Consider the following 19,325-nt stretch of genomic DNA (forward strand, 5'->3'; position numbering starts at 1 on the left):
TACACCAATTATATATTCCAATTATAAAAAAATTCTTGGGACTTCCCATGTTCCAGATGTCTGGAGATAGTCATCCTCATTCATTTTCTCTGTATTTTTGGTATTTTTCAAATTCAAAACTAATATTATCCATCCTTATTCTCAGTCTAATCAGCCGTTGTTTCTGTGACTTGCATCTTCTGTAGCAAAATTTTCATGTTGTTAACCCACAAGAGGCAGTTTGTTTAATCATTTTATTCTCTGTCCAATTATTTGGTTTTCAGTCCTCTTATCTCTCCTTTGTTCATCAAGTTCTCATTAAAGGCGCTGGGCTTTGTTCCAAAAGTAAAGTTTATAAATGGCAAGTCAACAAATTCTCTCTGATGTCTTTTAATTAGCTGGTGTCCATATAGGTCTGTATATATTGCTGTATTGTGGGACGTGTTTCCCAGCTGTATATTATATGAAAATTATTTAAATACCTCTGAGAACAAAAGGGCCCCCCATCAAGCTCCTCCGGGCCTTAGAAGAGCTAGCAGGGATCCAGCACTCTCTGTCCTTCTGTCCACAATTTGTGTCCACAATCATGTATAAAAATAATCCATACAGGTTGATATGTTTTAGAATGAAATACACCCCAAGAAGCTCTCTTCCATAAATATTCTTTCTTTTTTTTGTAACTGCACAATAATGATCGCCATTTTGTTTCCGTCTTCAGCTCGATCAGGGCAGCTTACATATAGCTCAATACACGGAACCCATTTAATACTTGGGGGTCATCCACACTTGTCCCACTCCCACAGGTGTGCTTTGACCTGATGTTAAAATCTATACATTGAAGAGGCCAGATGCACCTTGGAAGGGAGGACATTCCATAACCTGAGACCCACTACAGAGAAGGCTATCTCATGAACTGCCACCCTATAATCTTCACAGGGCAATGGAGCTCTCTATGGGGAGAGGCATTCCTTTCTATATTTGGGGCCCAAGCCATTCAGGGCTTTGTATGTCAGCATAAGCACCTTGAATTGCCCCTGAAGCACACAGGCAACCAGTGAAGGTCTTTAGGAACTGGTGCAATAGGTAGCCAGCTATGTGTTCATAAGTATTTAATAACCTAAGCAAGAGAAAGCAGAGATGAAATGGTACATTGTCCAACATCTAGAAGGCAAGGAGTGAATATACTGAAGTGTTAAAGTTACACACTCCAGGTTATGCAGATCAAAAACAAACCAAAGACAAAACTGGCCACAGTCTCTTGAAACTAAACCTTGTGAGTAAAATTTCAGCTAATACTGGATACCTATAAGTCCATAGTCCTGATGTTTGTCCATTATATCAGGGCAGGACAACCCTAATATTGTGTGTGGGAGAGGCCCATCATCTCATCCAGAGACCTGCCAGGTCCCTCTAAACCAGGGGTGTGCATGTGACTGGTTTCTCTTCCCTGCTCCCAGCTGCTTTGTTGTTGTTGTTGTTGTTGTTGTTGTTGTTGTTGTTGTTGTTGTTGTTGTAATATTCCTTTCCCCATTCACACCTGTGGAAGGGAAAATGTCTATTCCAGCTCCAGGCTGGCATAGCTTAGGGGCCTGATCCATGGGCATGTCAGGGGAGCAAGGGGGGTTGAATCCCAAGTCATTCTTTATTAGATGAAACACCCTGTTTCATCTCTTCGCACTGGCAGGACCTTTGGAGCAGGGATGCGCCTTGCTGGCAGAACTCCTCTCTGTCATCAGATAGGCCATTCTGCCTCATACCAGCTCTTCTTATCCAGTCTTTCATAGGGATCGCTCTGTAAATCATTAGCTAGTTAATTAGCTGTACAGCAGCATTCTCTGCATATGTTTCTTATAATTAAGTGCTACAAATTCCACTAGGAGTTAGTTCCAAGTGAATGGAACATATTAATGGAACTTTAGATACTTTTAGGAATATTTTGTGGGGGGAAAAACATTTTGTTGACACTTTTAAAAAATGTAACATTTATTTATCAATTATATCATCAGTGTTTGTGGTTTTATATACGGGGTAACAAATATATCTAGTAAAGGAGAGGGTTTTTTTAAAAATAGCATTTCCTGCCATCAATGCTTTAGTGCTGAAATGTAGACTATTGAATGATGCCTATTTAAATTATAGCATCTCTTTGCTTACATGCAGAAATATTGTTCGGTAAGCAAACCATTTTGTGTAGCCTCTCCAAACCTCTGCAGCCTGAGAAGAGTCTAGTTTGGGTGGGTGAAGTTATCTGGAAATATGCAAACGCACTTCTAATCTTCCTTGGCCATGTGTTTCTGAGTGAAGCTGCAAGTACTCAAATTCCAAGGCTACCGTATTTCTTTAGACTCCCCCAGCTCTTGTGTGTCGCTGAGATAGTGCTCACATGCTTTCGTTGCCTGGGGCTCCTGACTCTAGAAATGTTGAACATTTTTGTCATTGTTTGGCAATTAAAAAAAAAGAAAAGAGGGAGGGATAAATGCACTGTCACACTGTTCAGATGTCAAATCTAGAAGGCATATTAGCCTAATGGCGATTTTGATCCAAACGTTTTTGCTTTATATCTACCCTTTAAACAAATTGTTTTGCAGATTTGTAAAGCTACCCAAATATTTACTTTTAGAAAATGTCAAAGGCTTTGAAACATCTTCTGCCAGGCATGGTGGAATTACACTTCTTTTCTAATTTGCTGGCAAGCTGGAGGGGTGGGAGAGAATCAGTTGAAAAATAACAAAAAGGTATTTTCAGGCTGAAAAATGCTGTTTCCTGGGGACAGAATTGACATAGAAAATAACAGAAGATCTGCGCTGGAAAGATGCTTGGTGGTCTTCCAGTCCAAGAGCGACTACCCTGTTGTCTCCCAGATGTTGTGTGACTCTCATCTGCCCCAGCCAGTATGGCCAAAGGCCAGGTTTGATGGAAGCTGTTAACCACCCTGATGCAATCCTTCCTAAATCCAACAGTCATGCAATTATATTTGACTTTCAACCATGGATGCTACCCCAAGATGACAGGATATATGGATAAGGTACATAACTCAAATTCCAGACTCAAAAGCTTTTCGTGGTGGATTGTAGTGGTCAGCGGAGGCTGGTGAAGCAGCCTCTATAATTCTAGATTCACAATCACCACCAGGAAATTTTAGGACATCTTATGCTATTAATGTTTTTTTAAATATATTCTGAAACTTGTGTTTCTAGGGAAGGACATACAATATTGGCTTTCATTTAAAATTCAGCACTAAATCCTGACCCAGTAATGTGAAGAAGATGCTGCAGAGATGTTATCCTTCCACTTTCTCTTAAGCAGATAAGAATAACCCTGCTGGATCAGACCAAAGGCCTATCTCCTTCAGTATCCTGCTCTCACCCAGCATTTTTCCCACAGGCCATAAAGGTTAGGGATGTAATCGGGACAGAAAGGAAAAACAGAAGGCTGAACTAAAGCATAACAGTTTATCAGCAGAAAGTGTGTTAATACATATAGCACGACCTGGGCATTTAACTTGCCATAGTGCAATTTGTGTTTTGATTTTTTAAAAATGTATTGCCAGAGGTGAATTCATACGGACACTGGAAAACTGTGGATTTACATATGAAGAATTTTCTTGTCTCCAATTTGCATGAGTAACGTCATAATCAAAAAGACCTCTTTGCAAGGAAGAGACAACAGTGAATTTAAAAAAGATTGGAAGGACTTTATTGAATATATACAGAAGCAATGTTAAGGTTAATACATTAGCAGGATTTTAGAAATACTTGTAATGACATTATGAATGGACAATAAGTAATTTCAATGATTTTTCAATTTAAAATGGACATGCGGTATGGTGATAAACAATGGAACCAGGGAAGGAACTAGGGGGAAGTCAATTTTTTCTCTTTTCATGTTTGATTATGAAGATGGACTGTTGTTGGGGTTTTTGGGGGGAAATTATAAAATATTATTTTTTTAAAGTCCTCTTTGCAAATAAATCGAATCACATAATATATCATTTGGAGTAGCCCTGCAATGACTGCCAAAGAACTAGTGTGTTTCTCTTAAGCTCAGAATAGAGAAAATTTCTTTAATTGCTTGCACATTTTTGTTGGTATTGCTTGGTATTGACAAGATTTCCTGAGCTCAGAGCCAGCAGATTCAGAGGTGTCCAAAGGCCCTACAGACTTGGCAGAACACAGCTCCTCAGAGCCTACGAAAGAGCCAGACTCTGGTTATGACAATGATGGCAGACAACACCCACAGAAGGAGGACTTTCTTTTCAAGCTCAAAACAGTGGGAGAACTGGAAAGCGGACAATGACTTCTCTTTGCAAATGCTGAAAGAGGACCTCCAAGATTATGTGATGGAAGCCCTGAGTCAGTACTTCCTGCCAGGAAAGTTATTACTGCATTACGCTGTTTTTCTAGACATTGTTCCACCCTCTTGCAGAAGATCTACGTGCTTCATAAAAGGGTAAGCCTCTCAGAAAAGAAGTGTTGGTGAATATTATTCTCATATTAGAATACAATATTTTCTTTGTATTTTTTCTTTTTCTTTTTAAAAAAGCTAGCCAACAAACCAGACTATTCTGGAACATATTTTTCCTAACTGCATTTTTCCTGATCTAATAAAAAAGAATTGACTAGCCTGTGGGAACATCCAGCCCTAAACAGTGCTCACAAAGGACAATGCTGAATGGCTTTCAAAGAAACGTGGCTGTCCCTTATAAGAGCGAAGCCACGCTATGAGTTGCTGGCGAAATCATTTGTTCATGCACTTCATATGGTTTCTTCAAGACAACGATGCATTATGCAGAGTGATGTATCTAGCCCTCATTAAACTGCCACTGCTTCTCAGCTTGTTCAATATCATAAATGTCAACTATGTCCAACTATCTCTAGTTCAATATAGGAAGGATTCCAAATGCCAGCTTCCTCAGTGATGGCAGCTGCATTCTGAGAGGCAAAACAGGAAGTGCCTCATGGAGAAAAATATAAATCACAGTTGCATTGTTGAATCACATCAATTGCTGCACAGTCCAGTATCCTGTTTCCAATAGTGGCATTTCACTTGTGGCATGTTATATCCCCCTGGAAACGCACATGTTTATTCCACAAATATGAACACACACACACACACACACACACACACACACACTGGTACCTCGGGTTACATACGCTTCAGGTTACAAACACTTCAGGTTACAGACTCTGCTAACCCAGAAATAGTGTTTCAGATTAAGAACTTTGCTTCAGGATGAGAACAGAAATTGTGCTCCGGCGGCACAGCAGCAGCGGGAGGCCCCATTAGCTAAAGTGGTGCTTCAGGTTAAGAACAGTTTCAGGTTAAGAACAGACCTCCGGAACGAATTAAGTACTTAACCTGAGGTACCACTGTGTGTGTGTGTGTGTGTGTGTGTGTGTATAACATCTAAGCATAGGATAATTTCTGGAGACAATAAAACTGGTTTTGTACAGTGGCTCTCCACCCTCCTGCTATTGATCTTGCAACAGTGATGGAGAGAGATGATGTCCCTCTGTCAGTCATCTGGCTTCACCATGACACCAGGCGAAGCATTTTCCTTTGCCCAACTCAAACGGGACTGGCAAGGAAAGCGAGGTTGGCAGTTGCTGCCAACCAGCAGTAGCAGCTGCAGACCCTGGTTTCTTTGTGCCATTGGAATTGAAAGATGAGGATTTCCAATCAGCTGATCAATACTTGCAGCAAGCACCACTTTGCTCTGGGATAGGCTGCACTACAGTGTTCCCAGGAGTTGCAACCTCGTCCCATCCCCCCATATCTGTTTGTTTTATTTGCAGAGTCAATTGCTGTCTAGGACAGTAATTTAAACTCTTGTGGAATTCCATGTGTCATGCAGTGTGGTCTTTGCTGGAGTTCCTAGGTGACCACAGCCTTCAATATATACACTAAGCATTTTGCACTCCAAGTAGCATTGATGAAACAGTTTGCTAGCTACTCACTGTACAGATTCCACCCCTCCTCATCCCAGTGCAAACATTTACCTTCCTCTCCCCAGCATGCACCTTTTTAAATGTTTCTATTGTTATATGCTTTTGTTATATGGGCAAGAGATCTAAAGTGCGCTTTCTAAAACTGCCTCTTTCCTCAGCCAGTTCTTCCAGAATGGTTATCAAGGAAATCAAGCCCATTTCTTAGATCCTTGTTCTATAATTAACATTAAATGACAGCCTGCAAGAGACTTCTGTTTACACAGAAAACCTCATTGAATCTAGAAAAGGCATAGCATCATTAAAAAAAATTGCTGGACTCTCATTGTTAAGTGTAGGCATTTGTGTATGTGTGTGTGTGTCCTTTTGAAATAAACATGCTCAACATTAAGTTGAAAGTACTGATTAAAAACAACATCTGGTTGAGTTCATTGCTCTGGGTCTTTTTTGAAATAAAACCATATGTCTTTTACTAATGGTTCTGTCTGAATATCAGTGAGCCCAAACTTCTGAAGTGGCCCTGCTTTCTGTACATACAATAGGAAATGCATTTAGTACATCCAATGAAGAATCTGTGGACATTTAGCCACCGATTTCAGCAGGGCATGGCTGCCATTCAGGAGAAGCATGAATCACACAAGCACAGAAGAGTCGAGTGCACACTGTATTTTTCATTTTAGCAATTGCCCATAAAACTGTTTTTTAGAAAACTGAAAGGGAGGAAATGAAGCAAACACTACAGGAAATTCCTGGCTCTGAGTACAAGCTGGGCAACGGGGAATATATACCCTCTTTGGATTGATTGCATTGTATGGTCTTCTATTTTTAAAATTCATACTGGCTAATTTTCCAATCCCCCATATCATCTGCATTCAATAATAATGTTTTGTGCAGATTCTTTCATTAGGCTGTTGTGAGCACTGCCCTTTTAACCCCTGCACGCAATCAGTACTGGAAATCTCACAGGAATCTTAATACCTTGCCCTAAATTGATTTTTAAAATGGTATGGTCCCTATATAGAAGGAACTGGCTCAGTGTTACAGACAGCAGAGAATATTCAGGTAAAGTAGCCTCATTTATAGGTTCCTAGATTAATTTTAAGGTGTATTTAGGTGTGTTTTCACTGCATTAGTTAGTCTGGGGATATAAGCAGCAAAACACTTGACAGAAATAAACCTGGAATCCCAGATTTCATCAAATACAAATGTGGATATGTGCAGTCAATTCCAGGTATATTGTTTGCAAGAGTGTGAACATCTCACTTGCAGGGAAGCATGCAAGAGCCCTTAATTTTCTGCAGTTGTAAAATAGAGGTTACATTATGATAGAATGTAAGAATAACACATGGCCTTTCACCCTGGAATAGACTACTTAAACACAAAAAAGCATGTTCCACCCTCAATCTGATTATCTTAATATTATCCATTGAAGTTCTCATTAAACTGCTCCCAGGGAGAGCATTGGTCCTAGTCATTCTTGGGCAGCTATTGAGGCCTATGTGTCCTGATACTACAGCTCACCAGCACAGCTGCACTGATACAGAGCTGGGAAGCCTTTTTTTGCTTCTCATGGGCCAACTCTGACAGGTGAGAAAGACAACCCACCTGAGAGTCACATGACATCATTATGATGTCACAGGGTTGACAGACAGGTGTGCTTTCCACTTATTAAAATCTTTACACAAGTATTGCAGAAACGATGGAGAGTGGGAGAGGAAGAAAGGGTAGTTTTGCAAGCAAAAGCAACGGAGGAGACTTCTGGAGCTCTGCCTTTTCTTGCAAAATGCTCCAAAACACACCCTAGATATCCAGAACACACCTTTCTTCCTTTCCGAACTAGGGTGAAGGGAGAAATGAGTGTTTGCAAAACAACCGCTTCTCTCTCCCTGCCTCCAAGCCAAAAACACAACCCGGAGATCTGTTACTTTCAATATGCTCTCCCACAGCCAAGTTTGAAAAGGAAGAAATATATTGGATATCTAGACTATGTTTTGGATCTGTGATGGGGCAGGGGGAGGAGAAAGGAGCCTTTTGCCAGCAAATGCAGTGGAGAAGGCTTCTTCTGAATACTCTGCCTTCACTTGCAGAACGCTTTCTTCCTTTCTCCTGATGCTCAGGGACATTTTTTGACTTGCCTTGACTGCCTTCTTTGGCTCTGTTCTCCAAGCACATCTTAACATAGGGCGGCGCAGGAGGGGAGGTAGAGGGTCATGTGCTGCACAGACAACAGGTGGTATTCAGTGCAAGTCCTACTCAGAGTAAGTCCATTGAAAGTATTGAACCTAAGTTAATCATACCCATTAACTTCAGTGGGTCTACTCTGTGTAGGATTAGCCTTGAAAAGCATCCAAATAGCTTTCCCCTAATATTCCTGGACCCTCGTGGTTGCTTGAATGAAAACCTTGGCCTTTTGTGGCACTGCTGCTTGGTCAACCTCTTCCTATCCATTTCACAACCCAGAATCCAATGGGCCTGTGGCAGTAGAGTTTCAGCTCAGCTCCCCTAAAGGCTCCTTCAAGGAGTGTTGTTGTGGCAAATGTGGCATGAAATTAATTGCTAAAGAAGTAGTGTACAAATGTAAGAATTATGTAAAGTGATTGTCTACCCAGAGCAGTTAACTTGTATGTTTTTTCACAGCTTGATGGGAGTTGTAGTCCAAAACATCTGGGGGGGCACCTGTTGGGGAGGGCTGTTATATACTAACAGTGAGCTCATTCTCTGAGTGCGGAACCTTATGTGGCCAATTGGAACAATAACTGTAGCTATAGATGACTGGCCACTCTGCAGTACCTTTTAAAATCCATGAAGTTGTCCATAATCACAATTCATAGTCTCGTTGGCTATTAAGGATGGATTTATTGGTCCTCCTTTCTTCTGGATACAGGAGAAGCAGCTCTGATGTGGAGTCATAAACTCTTCTAATTGTTTTATCATCATTAATATAATAGGTCTCCAAAGATTGCTGAAACAACATCATTATTGACCAGGATGTTCTTGCACCTGCGACTAGCTTTCAGAAGGATGACATCAGATTAGTCAGAAGGTTTTTCTGCTCCTGAACATAAGACAAGAGAGTAGGGAAGTGAGGTGCAGGAATGATTGGTTGACAAGCAGGCTCGAGAGAGGATTACTTCACTTTTCCACTTGCAAACAAGGGATGCTTCAGAGCGTAGCATTTAGGACTTGAGCCACTTGAGTCTAGTTTCTCTGCAGGTCACTGGGCATGGATAAAAGCGGAGAAAAATTACTCCAAACTAGGCAAACATATTCTTTGCCAAGCAGCCGTGAGAAGGCAAAGCAAGACAAGTTGTTCCCTAAATGGGAACACTCTGAAGAGAGCCACTTTTCAGTGTTGCAAATTTTACTGCTGGACAGTTGGTAAAATCAATATCAAGAAGCGTTGTGGGCCTAATTGTAGTACATGCTGGATTTCTATTTTTTATGGATCAGGTCCTATAGAGGTCATGTGCATTGGGTATTAGACATCAGGAATTCCAAAACAGAGAGACGTTGGCCACAGAAGTTTAAGGTCCAGTGAAGGGACTGGATACAGTGCATGTTATACATGTCAAATCAGAAGAAAGTCCAATTGATGTACTTCTGAGTAGAGGACTGCACTGCGGGACATATGTAGTCAAATAACCAATTTTTAATGCACTTAATAGCATCTTAAAAAGCAGAGGCATCACCTTGCCAACAAAGGTCAGTATAGTTAAAGCTATGGTTTTCCCAGTAGTGATGTATGGAAGTGAGAGCTGGACCGTAAAGAAGGTTGATCGCCGAAGAATTGATGCTTTTGAATTATGGTGCTGGAGGAGACTCTTGAGAGTCCTGTGGACTGCAAGAAGATCAAACCTATCCATTCTGAAGGAAATCAGCCCTGAGTGCTCACTGGAAGGACAGATCGTGAAGCTGAGGCTCCAATACTTTGGCCACCTCATGAGAAGAGAAGACTCCCTGGAAAAGACCCTGATGTTGGGAAAGATGGAGGGCACAAGGAGAAGGGGGCGACAGAGGACAAGATGGTTGGACAGCGTTCTCGAAGCTACCAGCATGAATTTGACCAAACTGCGGGAGGCAGTGGAAGACAGGAGTGCCTGGCGTGCACTGGTCCATGGGGTCACGAAGAGTCGGACACGACTAAATGACTAAACAACAACAATAGCTGCTGGAGATGATTGTGGCTGATTACAGGGCCATAAATCGAGAGTTTATATAAAAATTCAAAGATAAGCTTTTATAGTATATAATTTATGCCATATCTAAATGAACTTTATGGGTAAATGCAAATGTTTAACATCCCTGACAAAATGTTTGTTGGAAGAATAACCCTCTCTTAGTTTACATGACTGTCGTAAGACAGTTGTGGAAATACAGAGTGTTACTCAAAATTAATACTATGTTTTAATTTGCAGGCACTATAACCTACATTTGTTAGTGACAAATAAATTTCTACATTCTGTTAAGGAACAGTTCACATTTTTATGTCAAGCCATCTGCATGTTTCTGCACCTAAGCAGAATGTTGAGGTGTCAATGCTTTAAATAAACAAACTATTTTGTAAGAAAAGTCATAACCAGCTGCAATTACTTAGTACCACTATAAAAACATTTTTAAAAAACCACAGAGTTCTAGTGTTGTGAGAGAAGGTGAAAAGTGTTTCACTTTCTTCATACCAGGCATAATTTTATGTGCTTTTATCCTGTCACCTTTTATTCCTATAATTCATCTTAGTTTGTTCCTAATTTAGAACTCAGCCTTCATCTAACAGATTTGGCTAAAGGCTTGAATTGCACTGTGTCTCCATGTATCATTTTTAAAAACTGAAGTATTTGGCAATTAATTACGGTCAGATATACTTTCCTTTTCTGCTTTCCACAGTTTCACTATACTTATCCTAATGTAATATTTTTTTCCACCCTGCAGGAGACTCTCAATATCAAATTCAGCTCAATTTCCTGTGTAAGTTTGTTTAAAATCAAAACCCATTAGTTGTTCAATATATCTTGCTGCCCCGATATATGAAACCTCTTAAGTGCTCTTGTGGTTTCTGGGTTTATAAGTCCTGAATCAATAAAGATAGCCTCTTCTGTCTCTGGCAAGGTGTGGCATACCCTCGTGGGCGCATTCGTCAACAAACAGTGATTTAGTCACAGAATTCAGAGTCTAATATGCATAGAAATGGCAAACAGGACAGATAATAAGGGCGTGCAGATACACAGATAAAGGATTGGTGGCACCAATTGGTGACCTTTGTTTCACCCTTAAAAGCTGTGGATTTGGCAGACATACCCACTTCTGTGAATGAACAGTGTTTACTAGTTAATAACTTTGTAGCAAAGAACAAGGGGAAATATCTAAAAGAGGTGGAAATGTTCTCAGACAGGATCAAATGCACCATCACAGCATCTTGGAATTGTGGGCAGTTGCTATTAATTATCATTGCAAGTGGGATCATTGTGAGTTTAAAGGGGGGGGGGGGCTCAGTGTAGGAGAGGCTGAGCCAACATGAACAAACTGAGTGAGAAGAGTCATCTACTGTGGTGGGGATATCGCCATGCCCAAATCAAAGTGCTGGTTTTGACCCATAAAGTCTTAAACATCTCAGGACCGTAATACCTCAAGGATCACATATCCCCATATGAACCTGCCTGGTCCTGAGATCATCTTCTGAGTCCCTTCTTCATGTGCCTCCTCCACAAGAGATCCGGAGGGTAGCACCAAGAGAATGGGCCTTTTCTGCAGTGGCTCCCCATTTGTGGAATGCCCTCCTCAGGGAGTTATACACCTTTAGGCGCCAGGCAAAAATGTTCCTCTTAGGCCTTTGGCTGATTGATGCCCTTTTAAAATGTGTTGTGGAAGGTGGGGATCATTGGGTAGCCTTTGTTTTTTTTACAGCGGTACCTCACATATACTTACATATACTTCAGGTTACAGACGCTTCAGGTTACAGACTCCGCTAACCCAGAAATATTACCTCGGGTTAAGAACTTTGCTTCAGGATGAGAACAGAAATCGTGCAGCAGCGGCAGCAGGAGGCCCCATTAGCTAAAGTGGTGCTTCAGGTTAAGTACAGTTTCAGGTTAAGAACGGACCTCCAGAACGAATTAAGTACTTAACCCGAGGTACCACTGTATTTATTATGTATTTTCTGTTTTTTATATTGTGATTTTATATTGTGCACATGGCTGAATCTTCAGCCGTGTTTCCATTATTGCTGGGACTATGGAAAGGGTTCAAGGCGGGTAAAACCAAAATACAGTTACATGGCACCATCAGGATGCACACACTAAGATTACCAGTCCAGGGAGAAGTCTTGGAAGATAGAGAAGCATTGCCCAGTAAGAAGTACCAGGAACTGCTCTTTCAAACCTACTCACCAGGCGTATTGTCACTCCTGGCATATGAAATCTCCCTTTTCTCTCTTAACTAAGTTATGGATGGGTCAGAAGGGGAAAAGAGCTGAATAAGCATCTCTGTGAATATGCAAAGAGTCCTGTCAGGGCAAAGTACACCTGACACTGGGTTAATCCTTGAAGATAGTGCAGATTTCACTTTAACCCACTGCACAGTCCAGGAAGACTTGCGGGGAGGAATGTTGAGTCCAGGCTCTCTTCGGTGGGCTTTGGTGACATTCCTGATTATTTCTGGATTCAACTATGGATCTGAATCTACTGAGAAAAAGAGAGCAAAAAGGGGCATCAATCAGGATCAGTAAGTATCATTCTTGGGGTGTTAACCTGCAACCTGGCTTGCTCAGACAGAGCATAGATCAAGCAGCTTCATTATATCTCTGGCAAATTTAACACCACGTGCAATCTTCTTCCTTTTCAATGCACCAGGCCTCGCTTGTCCTCTGAAAGGGGCAATTTAGTGTTCCATACTGGCTCTGCCAAAAATATTGAATTCAGAACCGGATCGCAGGGCAGAATAAAAGTTAATGAAGAAGACCTTGTGGAGACTTTGATCCAGGTAATCTTTTGTGTGGTTTTATTTGGTTCATTGGTGTCCTTCAAATGGCTTTTGGATGCAAAGAGTTATAGTCAATCAGTATGGAGTTACACAGAGCCATCAGGGCACAAAGAGCTTCACAAGATAGGTCCCTGTCCTGAGGAGCTTACAGGCAATAATTTGGCACAGAGGAAGGGGAGGGGAGGTCAGCCAAAATGATTTGAGTATACAATGGCGCCTAGCGCCACCATAATTTCAGGCATCAACTGTATTTGTTTATTTCATTAACTCAATTTATGAATCACTTCCCATAAAACATCCCAAATGAATAGCAATCAAAGCATCAACAATAAAATGATATATTACAATAATTTCAGAGCTAATACTGATAGACACTGGGATAAAAGTCTGTACCGCAGATTGCCTCCACTTCAATGGCTTGTTGAAAAAGGAAGATATTGGATAGTCACCAAAATGACAACAGAGGTGGTACCTGGCAGATATGGAACTGGAGGGAATTCCAAAGTGCCTGATTCCTATTTCATATGGAACAGACCTCCCAATAAGATGCTATCACAGAATCATAGAGTTGGAAGGGATCCTGAAGATCATCTAGTCCAACCCCGTGCAATGCAGGGATATGCAGCCATCCCATAAGGGGATCAAACCTGCAACCCTGGTGTTATCAGACCACGATCTAACCCACTGAGCTATCAGCACAGTGATTAAGTATCTAAGGGTGAGGCAATCTTTGGGGTATCCTGGTTCTAAGCTGTATAGTACTTCATACTTTGAATTTGGTTTCGGTAGCTAATTGGCAATTTTCTTTCACTGTTGTGTTGACAATGTTGATGGAACACATCCGTCTGTTGTGAGTTAGACCGCTTCAATCAATCCAGCTCTGGACTTGACTACCCCACACGGTGCATGCCTTTCTGCAAAAGTAATTGAGCCATGTGGAAAACACAGTTGTGATATGAGGTCTTTTCATTGCTATGGGGACAGTCCAGGCCACGAGTGCTTCTGGAGTCCTTTAGCTCACATCAGCCTCTCTTCATGGTATCCTTGGTTTCCCTCTTTTCATAGAACCAACGGTACCAGGAAAAATCAAGTGCTATAGTCACGTGGCTTCTTCCAAGCTAAGTGGGTTCAGAGCTCTTCAAAGCATTCAAGCCCACAAATCCAGCATCTACTCCTGCTTCTATCTTATTCTGATCTTCTCCCATTTGTCTAAAGAATTTTATTTATTTATTTTTTTACTGCACTTAATAGCTGCTGGAGATGATTGTGGCTGATAACAGGGCCATAAATCGAGAGTTTATATAAAAATTAAAAGATAAGCTTTTATAGTATATAATTTATGCCTTATCTAAATGAACTTTATAATAACAACATCATATAATAGAAGTGATGTCAGGGTTAGCATGTGGCAACAACAGCTGAAATATACTGTGGCCTTGTAAGACCTTTTGATCCCAGGGTGGGCTTTTATATGTGTACAATTGACGTGCAAAGCTAGAATTGGTGCCATCGCCCTTTCACCCCCATTTTGTGAGAACCCCTCAACCTCATTGTTGCTCTTATTCCCTTACTTGCCCCTACCCCTAAGCAGTGTAAAAGGGGAAGGGCAGGTGAGCAACCAAGCATAAAGTAATGTATGTATTTACTTTTTATATGCCAAAATTTATACACTGCTTCTATGGGGTGTATAGGGTGTTAGGGGAGGGGTAGTACTTCTGGTGGGGGACACATCATGCTCCTTCTGTGGTAGTTTGTCTACCTTTGGTCCCTACCCTGCACTCAGCTCTCACCTGTGGCTCCTAGAAGCATGTGACAGCGGTCACACCCTGGGAGATGGCTTCGACTTGCCAGCTGAACCAGGTGAGGGTAGCCAAAGGGTCTCAAACCCTCAGGGAGTTAGGGACGTCCCCTGCATGAGAAGATGCAGGTTGGGTGGGTTGGGCAGGCGAGACCAATAGTGGGTCCAACAGTCAAGAAGGCGGTTTCAGCATGTTCTGTATAGGGAAGTGAGGGGCAGATGGGGCTTGTCAACCTGGGGCAGTAGCCCATCTAGGAGAAGGAAAACTCTGGTCTTAAACCTCCACTGCCTTGTGGGATATCTGCGGGAGAAGAAAAGGCTAAGGAGTAAACCCTACACAAATCTGGAGTGGAGTTCCTAAGGCAGTTGGATGTTGCCTTGTAGGCCTCCCTCCATCATCCAACAGTGTATTTATCTCCCTTGTGGATTTCTCACAACATCTCTGAAAACTGAGTTCATTCCCTGCACTTTAAAGCACTGTCAATTTCTTTTAAAATTTAGATCAGAAAGAATAAAGATGAGATTCTGGAACTGAAAAGAATCGCTGGTATCCCTCAAAATATTTCCAATCAGATCACACAGCTTCATTCTAAGGTAAGTCTTGTTTTCTATAAAGTTATACACAAATATATTTTCAGCTCAGCTCTTCACCATGTGAAGAAAAAAAGTCAGTCTTTTGCCATAAGAGTGATGTAGTAGTTGGAATGTCAGGAAATGACCTTTCCAAATTTCCACTCAGCCATGAAGTTCATTGCGCAACCTTGGGCTCATTCCTATTTTTCAGCCCAACTTACCTTACAGGATTACTGTGAGGATGAAATGGGGCAGTGAGGAAGCCATCTATACTGTCTCAAAATTCTTGGAGGAAATAGTGGGATATAACTGTAATAAAGTTTCATATCCTCATTGAGAATTCTGCACTTTAAACCACATGGACAGTGCTCACAATACCTATTTTCAAAAATCATTGTATTTGTTTGTTCTATAAAGAGACATATACTGATTTCACTGGGTACTGGGCCAAATCCTATTTCTATGGATTTTTTTTTCTCCAGCTCCATGCTTTTTACCAACCTACTGCCACAATCACTCAGGCAAGCCTAGTTTGGAGTGTTGTTTTCGTTAAAAACAGCACATAATGTGTGCAAGAACTTCTAGCAAAGAGTTACCAGAGCTGGTTGAATTTGAAAATAAAACCCCCGTTTCTTATATCATTATTAATCGTACACCCAGCACTGAAATTTGCTTGCTTTCCAGGCAAATCACAAGTTTTAGCTAGACAGATGGAAGTTGACAGTGCAGATCCAAATGTAAAATCCCATGACATGCTTTGTTCAGGTGGTGCATAATTCTGCACTAATGAAGCTATTGTAAATCCTGCTGATTTTAAGGGGAGAAAGTTACTAAATATGTGCTCAACTTTTTCCTGTTGAAATTAAGGACCACTGCAGCTGTTCAATTTCTACTGTCTTGTGCCTTTAAAAAACACACACACAAGGAGGTGGTTCCTGCAATGCAGCAGAATGAATCGATCTGCTACAGAGGGGACTGTGCAAACAGTAAAATTTGAAACTAAGTGTCTGACTGGTGCAACAAGATTATTAAAGTGGCAGCCCTAGTAGGGGAAAGAGAGGCACAGGCAGGAAAATCTTTTCGGTCAGCCCTGTTCATGAAGCGTCAAAGGCAAAGCATAATGATTAAGATAATGATGGAATAAGTGAAGAAAGAAACATCTTCACTATTGTGCTGAGTCATCGCTGTAAACTGATGCCTTCTTGTCCATTCAGGACTGGTGCTAAACGTCAGGCGGTCATCAGCAGAGTGCTGCTTATGCCTCTATGCTGCTAAACCTCCCCCCCCCCCAAATTCTCCACCAATACCTCTGTGGCAGTTGCACCCCAGTTCCCCTCTTTCCTTGCTGCTCCTTCTCCTCGGATCCCCTCTTCCTTTTTTGTTAAAAAAGAAGAAGTGTAAGGTAGTTTTCAGCTAAGTTTTACTTAGAAGAGACCCTCTGAAATTAATTAACATGAGCCTAACTTATCTTCATTAATTTAAATGGGTCTACTCTAAGACTTATAGGACACGGGTGGCACCGTGGGTTAAACCACAGAGCCTAGGGCTTGCCGATCAGAAGGTTGGCGGTTCGAATCCCCGCGACGGGGTGAGCTCCCGTTGCTCCGTCCCAGCTCCTGCCCACCTAGCAGTTCAAAAGCACGTCAAAGTGCAAGTAGATAAATAGGTACCGCTCCAGCGGGAAGGTAAACGGTGTTTCTGTGAGCTGCTCTGGTTCGACAGAAGCGGCTTAGTTGTGCTGGCCACATGACCTGGAAATTGTCTGCGGACAAACGCCGGCTCCCTCGGCCTATAGAGCGAGATGAGCGCCGCAACCCCAGAGTCAGTTACGACTGGACCTAATGGTCAGGGGTCCCTTTACCTTTACTTACTCTAAGACTTATTAAATATTCTTCGCTGTTGTGATGGCAGCAGAACCGATGGTTTCTCCACCACTTCTGGGTCCAGAACAGGCACCTGTCTGAGCTGGGCATTTTGAACAGGGTGGTGGGAGAAGTATTAGTACCACCACTGTGATTTGCTGCCGTGGCTAGAAAGATTGTGTTAAAACTTCGATATATAGAATCACCTTTATTTTTATTTATTTTTTTCAACTATGCTTTTGAAGAAAAGACTTTTTAGTTGCCCTGGCAAACTACGTTTTCTGTACCACCTCACCCCAAATGTCTGGCTCTAAGAAGGATACCTTTCTCGGAGTCCAAGCAAGGCAGACAGGGAAGTGGAGGTTGGAAACCATCCAATCACCGTGGATGTAAGCAAGTTTGGCTCTCAAGCAAAGTAGGCCATGGTGTCTGCACACATACATTCAGTGGGTTGGGCTGTGCGCACCATGTGATCTGTCCTGCACCCAGTGGCAGAGCTTCATGTTCTGGCACCGGGGGGGGGGGGGCAGAGAGTAGGCGGGGGCGTGGCTGGCGTGCATCCAGGGGAGCATGGTATGTGTCCTGGGGGTGTGGCACGCCGCGTGCAGGGGTGTGGCACGCGTCCTGGGGGTGTGGAGTGGTGCCTGCAGGGGTGTGGTGCGCGCCCTGGGGGCATGGCACACCACCCGCAGGGGTGTTGTGTCCAGCACGGGCAGGGAGGCAGCCACGATGGTACCCCACTGGGCTCGTGCTGCCGGAAGCGGTGTGCTTCCTCCGCTCCCCTTTTCCTCTGCTAGTGCCTGCACCCCTCAAGTGAGCCTGTTGTGGTTGGGGTACGTTGCCATCACCACTGTTGAAATAGGATTCAGCTTCCAGTCTGTTCAACTTCTGTACATAGACCAGAGGGATTGGCCCCCATCTTGCTATTTTTGGATTAATCATTAGCTTTATTTGCAGCATTGACACTGACCTGTAGTTATCTAAGTATATTTCATTTTGTTTTCTATTTTAAGCAAATTTTCAAATTACTTTGGCAGCTTCGGGATCTTTAGTTAACTTAACTTGTATTGGTTTTTGAAAAATGCTATGTAAATATATATATATATATATATATATATATATATATATACACCTTCATAAATATGAAAACATAAAATGTGTACTTTAATGCTTAACCCACAATCCTGTGGTCTGGAGTTTTTGCTTCGAGTTTAGAAGATCACACAAGCACAGTTCTGTATCATGTCTTTCTTTTTTAAAAATGCTCTATATTCAATATACAAAACTGTAACTCTATATAGATAGCGGGAGCAGAAACATAAAATTCTGAATTAGAGCATTTCAATCTCTTTAGGCTTGTTTTTGAAAACATTCAATGGTCAATTCATTCTGGATTTAAGTGGCTTTGGCTGTAGGTCTTCGGAAAACATTTCATAGACTAAGAACTTATTCAGAAGCAAATATAAGAGTTTGTTGGTCTTTTTTTTTTACAGAGTTTTACATAACTTCGTGAAACAGACTCAAAAATGACTAGAGACAAATAAGTTTATTTCACTAATCACTGATTTAGTTTACATGACAAAGAACCATGGAGTGTAACAGTCTTGGGAATCAAGGAATGGGAGTCCATGATTGCTACTGACTAACAAAAATGAAACCATGTTTTGTAAACTGAAGGAGAATGTTCTTTTAAGCTTTAATGTCAGCTACTTCATATCACATTACTGGAAGTATGTTTGGAAGTATTTTCTTTTTAATTTGACAATAATTTCTATTTAGTTTGATAATTTCTTGCTTCTTATATTCTTATTTATTCAATTTACATAGTGACCTTTATGGAAAGATTTCAGGGCAGTATACAACATTAGAAACACAAAACATCAAAAAAAGGAATGGCAATACAAACTGTTAGAGTATATTGAATGGCCAGATTAACAGAGGCAAAAGTTTCAAAAAGCATGTGGAAAATGCAGAGAATACTTCACAAATAGTGCCCTAAAATACATACCTGGACTTGTTTCGATTAATGTCTGCAGGAGACTTTGTGGATATTTAAGTTATAATTAGAAAAATCTTAATAATTATTCATAAAGGAAACAGCTTATAAGATGTAAATAAGGAGGCCAGATACAGAATAAAGGAAGTCTTTTCTTTAGTAGTTTGTATTGTTGTATGCTATGCTTATTGTATGTTATG

At 41.5% G+C, this 19,325-nt stretch overlaps 1 protein-coding gene across 1 annotated transcript in view; it reads left to right on the forward strand.

Annotated features, from left to right (window-relative positions):
* Window positions 1-12,408: 12,408 nt before the first annotated feature.
* Window positions 12,409-19,325, forward strand: part of CUBN (cubilin) — a gene marked incomplete at its 5' end in the record, with an annotated part of 134,664 nt that continues 127,747 nt past the window's right edge. The window contains 3 exons of the mRNA XM_080976099.1: window positions 12,409-12,638; window positions 12,767-12,896; window positions 15,196-15,288. Coding sequence (XP_080832225.1) covers window positions 12,409-12,638; window positions 12,767-12,896; window positions 15,196-15,288 — 453 coding nt within the window. The remainder of the gene's footprint in view (window positions 12,639-12,766; window positions 12,897-15,195; window positions 15,289-19,325) is intronic.

Source organism: Podarcis pityusensis, assembly GCF_964106645.2.
Source record: "Podarcis pityusensis genome assembly, chromosome: 12".
Lineage (NCBI taxonomy): Eukaryota > Metazoa > Chordata > Lepidosauria > Squamata > Lacertidae > Podarcis > Podarcis pityusensis.